The following is a 12,498-nucleotide window of genomic DNA, read 5'->3' on the forward strand; positions in this document are numbered from 1 at the left end:
ACGACCCCGTAGCTGGCCATAATGCGTGTATGTGCGCCGCGCGTGTGCATGTCGTATCTATACCTATTGTTTTAAGGGTCACCCAAGTCGTCTGGGCGCGCACGGCAAGACGTCGAGACCATAGATCACCGTAACGCAAAACCATAATACGTATTTTACTCTACATTGCGTTTGCACCGCGCCGTCGTGCGGCTTCGAGAATACCTATACGCGTCTTGTGGTACCTATAAACGCTTAAATAGATAGGCAAAAAGACATAGGTACTTCGACCGACAACCGTGCAGCTTCTCCACCACCACGATGTCGTGGTTGCAATGACGACGAGTTGCAGCACAGGTTAGATACGGGGAACTTCCGTGTGAATTATTTCGACTAGGTACCCATCTACATATACCCATTATCATATTGATTATACAGTTTACCTACTTAGGTACACCACACGTACCTCGTGTAGACGGTCATCGCGCGGTATCCGTACTTACGTTGAGCATGTTCATCCTTCTGCGACAGTTGCAGTTGTCTTCGGCGGAATTCGAGTGGTAACCGGTTTCCGAACAATATTGTACATCGTAGTCCTGGTCCTATATGGCAATATAGTATAATATCATAGTATTATTATTATTGTCGTGAGCGAAAAGTGAGTCTTTGTCATTACTTTTTTCGTATTTATAAGATTCTGAGCAGAGCAAATCAATGTATTGATTATACAATTATTTATAAATTTTTATTTATGTGTGTACACGATTTGTAGCAGAAAGAATACTTCAAAATTCAGTTTTGATCTTAGAGGGTGTTTTTTTTTTTTTTTTGTAGAAAATTGGATTTAGTTTGTGCTTTTGAGAGGTACAAATTGAAAACTCCCAGTACTTATTTTTCAAAATAATTGAGATAAACAATTTTTTTTTTACAAAAACAAATAAAACAAATAACTGTAGATACTTAAAATTTTCAAAATATATTTTGACTTTTTGAGTTATAGGCATTGACATTTTTAAAATTTTTTTTCTCTATAAATAACGAAAAAAATAAATATTTTGTCCGGTAAAAAGCTTAAAACCATAATAATTCAAGCTTCGTTATGTTATTACTAATGCTATTTATAAATTACAAAGACATTTATTATTTCCATGATTATTTCTATGAGCATTAAGCATCTGAAGTTCAATACCTATTCGTCAAGATCACGAAAGTTCGCAAATTATTTTGTAATGAAAATATATACATTTTTCAACTTTTCGACTTCAAATTATTATATGTTTCATTAATGTTGAAAAAATGCCTCTTTTCCAATTCCAATATCCCCATAAGTTAAATATCTCGGTGACTCGGTGTCATACTTGACAACAGATTAAAATAGAACTTCACAGATGAACTTGGGGTTCCCAAATAAAATCTAAAAAAATCCTAAATAATAGACTTAATTTCCTTTTCCTCGTTCTTATATCAAAACTAGTTTTCCACACTAAATTTATAATTTACAAATCTTTATTAAGACCTATATGAGCGTATGTAATCTAAATTTGAGAGTGTGCTTAGACATTTCAAATTTGTATCCTATAAGCCTTCCAATCTATCACGTTCTGTTTAAATTATCTCTTCTATACCACAGTATTCATATGTGTCGAAATAGAGTCAGTAAATTAATTAGCTACAAAACATTGTAAACAGCTTCACTACAAATTACACATATTCAAACCCTTTAATCGCTAAACTTGCATTAAACTCATTTCCCGGATATTCCCCCATCGACTTGAAAAAAATGGGTTAGGATTTATTTAACGATTAACGGTTTATTCATTATTTATAATTGATTTAACAAAAAAATAAAATAAATAATTATCGGTGTATTCTGTCAGTGAACAGCTTATAAATATCATTGTTATATTCTTTTTTGTGTATAATGTATCTAATTTTCTTATTATGTCTTGAAGCATAGATTGTAAATATTATTTTAATAATAATATAAAGTTAACATATAAATACATTTTTTTTTTTTAAATATTTGATGTTAAAATTAGGACGAAGAATAACAGTTTTAACGAATTCAAAAATATTATTTGCGGAGAGTTGAAACTCTTATGTATACTTATTAATTATTATAATTCCAATTAATTCAATATATTTAGAATTTAGATTAATATTAAGTTATTACTTAATATTTATACTACAAATTTATTTATACCATTTTATGGTAAGGAAAGGTACCTATTTACTTAAAAGTGAATAACAATAATAAATAATATAAATTTATATACTATAATTATAATTTAATAAATGTAATGTTTTCGAAAAACTTTAAATCAAACTACTGTAATACCAATAGTAAAATAAATAACTTTAATAGTGATATCAAAAAACATATCATAGAATAAACTTATTAATAATAGTTGACACTTCAAACATAGACTGTCTTTGCTCAAAATCTTCTTTTTTTTTTGTATATGGTTATAAAATATTACACAAAAATTACAGTGACTTCTAAATGACGAGGTACATTTAACATCTACTTTACACCCTCTTTCTCTGTTTGTTTTGTACTTTTGGCCGTGTATGAGACTGTGAATATATATATACATTATAGGTATTATATCTCTGTAAGCCTGCTGTTAAATCTTAATTGGGGATAAACACTCGAGTTTTGATAATCGCAGTTAAATTAGTTATAAATTATAATTATTTATAATGCTTATTTAAATTGATATCCAATATTTTAACATAACATTTTTGTCTTCTACACAGAAGAGAGCGTGAAGTTTCTCCGTTAAACATATAGACGACCGACCCTATATAATCTGAATTCGATTTAAGACACTTCACTTACAACAAACGGATTTTTTGTTCCTTTTGCCACTGTTATGTAAAGTCGTTTCACTGCAGAATAGTATGCTCTTGTTTATTGTAGTATAAATGTATGAATTTTATATATTTACGTATAGAATTTCAAATCGAAATTTAAATTAATTTAAATACCCACCAGCTTAAAAAAAATACTGCAGTGGCGTAGTTTCATTGATTTAATCAATAGAATAACAAAAAAAAAAAAAAAATATTAGGTATACGGTATCAAGTCGATGCAAATTAAATTTTAAGAATAAAAACCCTACTCTCAGTAAACTATTATGAAATTGACGGAGATTTAAGTGTGTTTTGAATAATTTAAAATATTTTAATCGATAGGTACATAAAAAAAAGTCATTTTGATACCAACGTTTAAGTAAATAGACACTCAATGGTGCATATTTTAAATCAAAGAGATTATTGCATACCTATAAATTATTCAATACTGCATTGAACATTTGCATTATATGTGAATATTATTGAAATACTATAACTATTATTGTTAATGTGACTAAATTATGTATATAGTCTAGACAGTACATGCAGAGAGCTTTATTTAGATTAAAAATGTACCTATTATTTATTGCTACGTGAGCTACTTGAAAACGATTTTACAGAGATGATATATTTTTATTATTAATAGGTATTTTCTACTGCAGAAAAAAAAATGGGGTTAATGCTTGTTTACAGTTTTTATGCGTGTGGGGATTCTTTATCAAAAATGGTGGTTGAAATTTTGTACATTTATCGTTCATATTTTATAATTAATGTACCAAAGATTATATTTAATTTTAGTTACATGTATTTTTTAGTTCATTATTATGGTGAATTTAGTCTTCATTAAAATAATTTTTTGTGCTAGAAATATTTTTCGTTTTACATTTTTTTAAAAAAAAATGATTTACGTAGAGTCTATTACGTAAATCAGTTTACGTCATAAACATTAGATTTATAACTCAATGACCTGAACTTCGACTAATCGCCTTTTTTTTTTTTTAGTTTAGTTTAGGACAAAATACTAATGAAAATTCAGGTAAAGAATTTGAAAAAATAAACCATTTTGATTATTAATACAATAATGAATGTCGATGATATTTCTGTACATGCTTAAAATACGAGTACGAAGTAGGTATATTAGTATATTACTAAAACTCGAGACCTACTTGTAGAGACTCGGGTTCATCGAAGATGTTTAATTATTGACCTTAATAGTTATTTACCAATCTACCAATATATGCATATATGCACCACGGTGTGTTATAAAATCGTGACTAAATTATTCCGGTATCATATTAAAGTACCTAAGTGGTATAAAATATTGAAATGTGATGCGTCCAAAGACATACTTTTTGATGTTAAAAAAATCTAATTCTCTTCACATACATAGTAGAAATAGCTATAGGTAAAAAAAATATTAAGTCGTTAGGTGGTTTGTAACATGTATAATGTGTATTGTACGATTTGGGCATTTGATTGAGATAGGGTAAAGCCTATGATATTACCTTTACATTGCAGTGCTTTATAACCAGTGCCATTATCATTATGTTTACGAAGTGGCTTTTATACTTATATATGGGTTATAAGGTAGTCGAGAAAGCGTGTTAGGGTCGCAATAGGTAATTTCATTTGTTTCTAAGTGAATGTGATGTATAGGAGCCGGGGTGAAAATTTTGCCGTGGGAAAATGTCCGCCCGAGTCCAATACAACGATATAATATAATAGGTGTCCCATGAAGATTTATTAGTATGTGCGGTGAGAGTATATATTATACTCCATAGTCTATATATAACAATACACTGCTTGTTTCAATTGAATTAGTAAATCTTTACGGGTTATCATGTATAATATATATAAAGCGTGTTCCGCACAGGGAGAGAGAGGTATATATTTTCAACGACCTAGTAATTTTCCCGCTATAAAACCTTCATTTTTCTTGTTTTTCCATTTTTTGTGAATTTTTATTAAATCAGCGTAATCAATCACAATTATTAGAGCTGGATTTGACAAAGGGTATTAGAGGCGATTGCTTCGTGTTTCGTTTTTTTGGGTGCCCCACGGCATTAAAAATTAAATACTAATAGTTTTCAAAAGTTATTAAAAATGTTTTAGTAAATTATTATGGCATCGTATAAAAGATTTTTACTTATTTCATTCATCTAGAAATAACCAATGCGAAGATGTAGTTATGAATATGAAGAAAATTTAATGGGATATGAAAATATGAAAATTACATTTACTATTGCAAGGTATTATGTCGTATGTATTGTCATATCTGACCGTTGGTTTTGTGTTTTTTTGTTTCGCAAAATAGTAGATGATCACAAAGAAAATGTAAACAAACCGATTGGCTAACTCAAGTTTTTGAAATTAATTAATGATTTGTTTGTGTTTCTTCTGATAAAATTCCGGACTCTGACCTTATCAAAGCTCAATGGATGGCTCTAAAGTCTAAATCGTATATGAACAGAGGAAGACTGAAGTAATTATTTTGTTACATAAATGGGTAATGGTCCAATATTTACTCTATAAATACAGGAAAGCATAGACTATTAAGTATTAGGTACCTCTATCGAGAACACCGAGGAGTATCAATATACCAAGTTCAGAGGCGGGGTAGAATGTTGAACAAGTTTAGAGGAATTCGTTGTGCGATTGTCGTAATAAAATACCGAATGACTATGATTTTTTTATTATATTGTAATTTACAACTTTTATTATCATATAAGTGATTCTGGTTTTTAAATATTTATGTTACTATGCCTACCTATTATTATGTATAATTATGTTATTTGTAAGCTATATATTTTGCTTTAATGAATTTTTTTTTTTTTTAATTTATCAAATGTTTATTAATTTATTAGTAATTTTTTGTTAATCTTAAATAATAATAGTAATTGGTATGTTCTGTGTTGAACGGCCTGAATCTCATATATTACACATAAATAGAATATAGATATATATATGTGTATTATTAAGTTTTTCTGAATGGGCGTTAATTATTTTGAATTATGTCTGTTATTTGAAAATCATGTTATTTATGTGAGTTTTATCGTTTGAGTTAAATATTGTATGATTAAACTTTAATAACAAGTTTTAAATGAAGTTTTTGATTTTCGAATATCATTACAAATTTATAAAAATACAAAAACACACACACACAATATATTATGATGTTGAAATGTTGCGTGTATAGTGAATTAAAAAGTTATATGATATATAAGTATATATAACTATTAGATTTTGAGATTTTAGTTATTATCAATATTAAATCTGTTAATAGGTTAATTTTAATACCTAGAATGGCAAGAACAGTGTTTTTTAAACTTTTTTATTCGTGGAGCCCTTTTTGATGTCAACTTTAATCATAGATATATTTTTTTTTTTTTAGCTTTTTAGCTCTTTTTAGGATTATTTCCAATAAAAATTATAATTATTTCTTATAATAATTATATTACAGAGTATAAAGTCTATATAGACTACTATATTATACATTATTAACTAATATATAAACATTTTTTCTCCTATAAATCGCTACTAATCTTAAGTTAAATATTTTAAAATAGTTTTCTCGAAAACGTTAAAAAAAAAATTACTTAAGCTTCACGGAACTCTGAAGTGATCTCTGTAGAACCCCAAGGTTTTGCGGAACACAGTTTAAGAAACGATGATTTAAAAGTAGTTGATACATATCTAAGATATGCAATGCAAATATATTATTTTTAAATTTATAAAATTATTGTTTGGTAATTTTTTTTGTTAGAATAATAAATGCTGTGGTTTTATTTTAATGATTTATTCCAGTATTTAATATGTTATTAAGTAAGTATAGATATTTGGAGGTGTTGTACAAGGGTGACCGATTCTATATATTTGGAAGTGAAGAGCGAAAGAAATGAAGAAGATTTAGGTGTATATCAGGGGTCGGCAATTACATTTTAGGGCAGTCCAGAAAATTTGAAAAAAAAATTTGAGGGCCAGTAAAAACTTTAATATTATTTAATAATTGTTGTGTTATCATAACTATTACTGTAAACAGCGATAAACGATGAACACTATAAGATAGATCAAATATATATTATTACGTGTAAAAAATTAGCATTAAAAAAAAATATTTTTCTACCAGGCAGGCGGGCCGCTATTGCCGAGCCCTAGTATAGATAGTTGTAAAAAAATAAATATTTATAAATAATATTACGTTTAAATTATTACAATATACTCGCATCATATAATTTTCAAATTCTTTTATAAATTTGGATATTTTACCAATTTTTGTAGTTAAGGCTATTTATTTTATAAGTAGTTTATTTTTTATTTGTTTTTCATACGGGATTTTTTTATTATGGTACACGTAAACAAATTTGATAATAATTTTAAATTGTTCTATAACTGCTAATAGTAGAAGATTTAAGTTATTGTAATTTCATGTTGAGAAATTTTGTTAATGCATTTTAAAATTAATTTAGAAACAAAAATGTCGTCTTAAACTTTAGCTTAACGTAATACCAACTAATTGTTTCAAATGCTGTTGTGTGTTAGTAAGTACAAAAGCCTGCTGGATACGTAGGTGTACGACATTTCACAGTTGGTAGTTATACAGGTTATACTACGTATATATCTACAGGTATTATTATTGGATTAGAGAATCGTAAGGGTTGGTTGTGTTGTAATTAAATTTGCAAGCGTTGAAACAAGTCGCTTATACTATAGTTTTCATCGTGCTCAGTAACTAAGGGCAAAATTTGTCAGATTATACATTACACGTGATGTGAATATTATTACATAACTTTTTAAAGATAACGCGCGTTAAGTGTTATATTATAAGTATATTAAAATATAAATATGTTTAGATATAATATAGCTATTATCAAGGTATATTATGTGTAGACATTTTAAGTTCATGGGTGTTAATTGGTCGGTGACACGTTAACTTATTGTAACGTCATGTGTTACTTAATTATGTCACTTAAAAATATCTTCACGAATAATAGTTAAGAAAATAACATTTTTAATCGAATTTACATTTTTAGAGCAGCAAAAATGGGACCACATAAAAAAAGTTTTATAAAATGTATTATTTTATTTAACCGAGGAATATTTTTACAAATTTTAATTATATTACTAGTTTCTGAAAAATTTACTACTTCGTTTATTTTACTTTATGAGATATTTCATGTAATTTTTTTTATAAAATTGTGTTCTTTAAATTGGTTAATAATAATAAATATAATGACAGTTTATTTTGTCAACAATTTGTGTCAGCTTTGAACATTATTATATTGTTATTTAAACTAGGTTAAAAACTGAATGTTTATATGAAGAGAAAAAACTTTAAAATTTTATTGCTCTACATCAAAATTATTATAAATTCAATAATTTATTGTTTATTGAGTCTGTTAACTGTTTTAATTAAATAACTTTAATGAACAAACTTTATAACACTTTAGAATGTAAAACGCATAAATAAAAGAATACAAACATAAGTTGGGCTGCTAGTCACTTCTCAACGACCGTCCGAGGCAAGTGTTGCGAAAAGAAAATGCTAGGGGTGACCGCGCTATATCACCTAATGGTGACATCGGACAGTTCCCCCCCTTTTCCAAATGTATTATTTAACGTTAGTTGTTAACTGGTCTAAATAACTTTATTTTTTAGTCACACTATTTTATTATACATATAATTGTATAATAAATTATTCTGTTAATAATATTGTTTAGTTTTATAATTTTAACATTAGATATTGGTAAAATATCTTAATGATACATTTTTAAAATAATTACATAAACTACCTACCTAATCTAAATAAAATATTCTATGTTATATAAAGAATTCATTAATTTTTTATTAAAGGATGGTAGAAAACATATAAAAAAAAATAATAGAAATTGACAAAAAATACATTTTTTAGGAAAATCAATTAAATTTTATACGTATACGTATGGACTCCCAAAAAAATCCTAGGTGCAGGCCTAAAAAGAAGTGGTGTCGTAGCCTTCAGCAATTACCAACTTAAAAATAACCAATAGTATTTAAATTAAACTCCAACCTTTTAACATTAAAATTAAAAAAGAAAAAGAAATATATGTATATAATTAATCAAGCTAAGTGTCGTCAGTGAATGGCTTCTTATTTAATATTTTACGTCTATGTTAATACTTTTACCACTTAAACTTATTGCGCATTAAATAATATATAGTCATATAGGTTGTTTATATTAAAAAAAAAAGTTTATGTGTTGAAAAAGTGGATGACAAGTAACAACCGCCAAACAATTAATCATTAGATAAAAATTAAATACAAAACTTGATATCTAAGATGTTTGGTAAAATAATTTTACTTTTAATAGATAAAATGCAGTTAGCAATAAGTCTGTCAGCCGTGTTAATAGCGTGCATGGTGCGGGCGACGCATAATTTGGATTGCGAACAAAATCAAAACGGACAGTCCATGAGTTTTTTTAAGACGAATGGTGATCTTCTGTTAACTGGTGAGTAAATTGTTCAAAAAATTTTAAAGTTTGTGCACGTGATTAATTTATGGATTTAACGCGCTCTAGGTTTGTTTGATGTCTATGACGAGAAATGCTCGGGCCCTACCTCTACAGGTATTCATTCAATGGAAATGGTAGCCACTGTTGTGCAAATTTTAAATTCGATTCATTACATCCCGGGCATTACATTAGGTATGTAAAATTAATGTAACAATGTGCAATATTTTAGGAAGTACCTAAATGGTAAGTATAAATTATCATGGAATTATTGTCCATTTGTCCATATGCCATTGATATGATTTCTTAATAAATAATTTTGTTATTCGTTATGGTTAATGGATTATTTTTTTTTATTTGAATTTGAAATTTCCTTTAAACAGCCTGTACATTGACTCTTTACCCATTGAAACGATTAACCGATATCCCCATGTCTCCATGATAAAGATTTACTCACAATGACTTCATACAAATACGTGTATAAATACAAAGATCCCACAGATTCAGGAAACCAAATGGTTCTTATCTCAGTTAAATCTTTACAACTCTAATGGTGTACCCGTTATATGTATTTAGTATTATGTTATCCAGTAATATTCTATTGCTTGTGGTACAGTATTATGATTACATATTTAAACGTTAATTCGTCGCTACTATCATGACTCAGATCAGGTCATAATCTCTCCCTTTTCCATTAATTTATAATCGTTTGGAAATTTGTCTCCCTGTTGCACTATTAATAATTAGTAATTACCTATGGGATATAATCTAAAATAACTGTTCCCTACATTTAATTCTCAATGTCTGTCTGAAAGGAGATTAGGAGGTTGAATTCCATTGGCTCGTAAATTAATGGACAAATAATGTTTTCGTTACTGGATAATTTCGCGTAGCATCGGTAAATAATTATATCGTATGCAAATGGTATACTTGTATATTTATTAAGTCTTGTCACTTTGAAAAATTGACAGTGAATATGGCACAAGTAAATGAGGTAAAAATTTTTTTTTTCTTTTAATCAATTCATTTTAGTATTTTACAAAATCATAAATACACATATTATGTATAATTTGAATAATCATCATAATAAGTGAATTAAATTAATGATTAATGTATTTTTAATACCTAACTAATGAATAAATGCATAATTTTCTATATTTTTTGTTTGATTTTTAGACGTGTTGTGTCGATCTGTTAACATAATACATTTTTTAAATTTTAAATTTTAAATTGTTTAAAAAAATAAATAAATGATTTTTAAGATACCCATTTTTATTTAATTTGTATATAATTGTGTAAGAATTAAAACCATTATGGAATTCTATTAAATTTATTCTTTTGTTTCATTATAGTTGAGTTTAATAATAATAATATGTTGTTGGAATAATTTAATTGCTTGCCAATAATAAAATTATTACCTTACAATGTGTTGAAGAATGTATTGATGGTTGTTAATAGAATAATGGTCAAAATATATTGCAATAAACTTCAATAAAATATAATTTATAATATTACATATAAATTATAATTAAGTATGGTTGTAATAAAATAACATAATTTATTTTGGACAATCTTATTTACATGGCTACACAGTATACAATATTTATTAATTGTGTATGCAAAACTTTAAAGGTTAGGTAAATTTAAAAAAACGATTTCCAACAACACTTGACTAGAAATAAATTAATAATTTCCGTTTAACGTATAATATTAGGAAACAATAAATTGTAATCCTTTTAATTTTCCAAAAAATCCAATATTATTCACTTTTGTGGTGATTGAAATTCAATACACGCAATCGTTTTGAGGAAGACGATGTTGATTCCACCATTGTAGTTTTATCAAAACGACTATTTATCTATAGTCAGTAAAAGTTTAATTTATAGTTATTATAAGTGTCAGGTGCACGTCTGCACAAGGTATCCAGTTAGAAGATTTATTACACCCTAACCTGAGTTCTTAAATTAATTAATTAAAGTTAACAAATTTTATTTTTTCTCATCTATTTCATCAGGATTAACTTTGTACGAAGTATGTTCATATCGAAGTACAGATCTCCAGAAAGCTTTGATATCGTTTGTAGTCGACAAAGATTGCAATAACTCGACAATACCAATTGGTAATTATTACTAAATATGTGCTCGATATTATGAATCTGTAGTAATAAACATCCATGTATAAAAAAAACATATTTTTATTAAATTAAATTTTAGCCATTTACACTACCGAAGACATACGATCCAAAATCAACCAGTCGGTTGGTTTGGATATACCTATCATAACGGCAGGACCCATCATTGACGTCGAAATTCATGCCGAAGCGGCCGTTAAGTTTTTAATCGTGAACAATATTGATGTCGCGGACGTATTAATCGCGCAGGATCCGGATGTCACTCAAAGATTTGAAAGCGTAGCCAGAGACAACGGACTGTGTTTGAACAGAACAGTCTTGGCTCACGATTTTGGGTAATTACATCGTTCCTACATATTATAATATTTGCGGCGAATTCGTGATTTCATTTCGAATTGCTTTTAGTGTTTAAACTTGAAAAACGGTTGTTTTAGGAATTTGAACGACTCCTCGGTAGTCATTGTCATGACCAACAAGGATATCATCAAATCGATCATCGAATCGTCTTCGGCCGTCCGTATATCTCATTACATCATGATACCGCTTGACGGGCCGTTACCGCCTAAACCGGGTACGTATACCTATTACCTACTATTCGTTCGGACATTTCAAAACGAAAAGAACATTCGCTACCTAAGCGATTTCGGGTTTAACCGTCACGAAACGATGACGCTTCCGGATCCGGACTCACGGAATTTTCACATCCTCCCTCTGTTTCAGACTTTGAGCACGGATCGTAGGTTACGTATTGCTGACAGTTGCCAGCATGTGGATCGGTATGGCGAGTACAACGTGACGTTGGTGCACGTGACCGAGTACGGCGGCGGGCGAGACGGCGGCGGCCGGACCACGGCAGCAGCGCAGGACCTCGAACGGCACCCGCCGGCTGTGGCTGCAGCGGGACGGCGGCGGCGGCGGCGGCGGTCGGCCAACGACTGGACAAGTGCAGCGAGAATCGCCCGTTCGTGCCCGACGGCCGGGCGGGCCCGCGTCGGCCGCCGCGCCGATTCGCCGCGCGGTCCGCTTTGGTACGGAAGGAGGACGT

General features: G+C 29.0%; 1 protein-coding gene across 1 annotated transcript in view; it reads left to right on the forward strand.

Annotated features, from left to right (window-relative positions):
- Positions 1-12,498, forward strand: part of LOC112597454 — an 18,319-nt gene continuing 5,821 nt past the window's right edge. The window contains exons 1-7 of the mRNA XM_025343511.1: positions 1-637; positions 9,182-9,322; positions 9,392-9,517; positions 11,337-11,441; positions 11,536-11,788; positions 11,888-12,024; positions 12,174-12,189. Coding sequence (XP_025199296.1) covers positions 9,187-9,322; positions 9,392-9,517; positions 11,337-11,441; positions 11,536-11,788; positions 11,888-12,024; positions 12,174-12,189 — 773 coding nt within the window. The 5' untranslated portion in view covers positions 1-637; positions 9,182-9,186. The remainder of the gene's footprint in view (positions 638-9,181; positions 9,323-9,391; positions 9,518-11,336; positions 11,442-11,535; positions 11,789-11,887; positions 12,025-12,173; positions 12,190-12,498) is intronic.

The sequence above is a fragment of the Melanaphis sacchari genome, unplaced genomic scaffold (genome assembly GCF_002803265.2).
Source record: "Melanaphis sacchari strain LSU unplaced genomic scaffold, SCAv2.0 Contig41_pilon_pilon, whole genome shotgun sequence".
Lineage (NCBI taxonomy): Eukaryota > Metazoa > Arthropoda > Insecta > Hemiptera > Aphididae > Melanaphis > Melanaphis sacchari.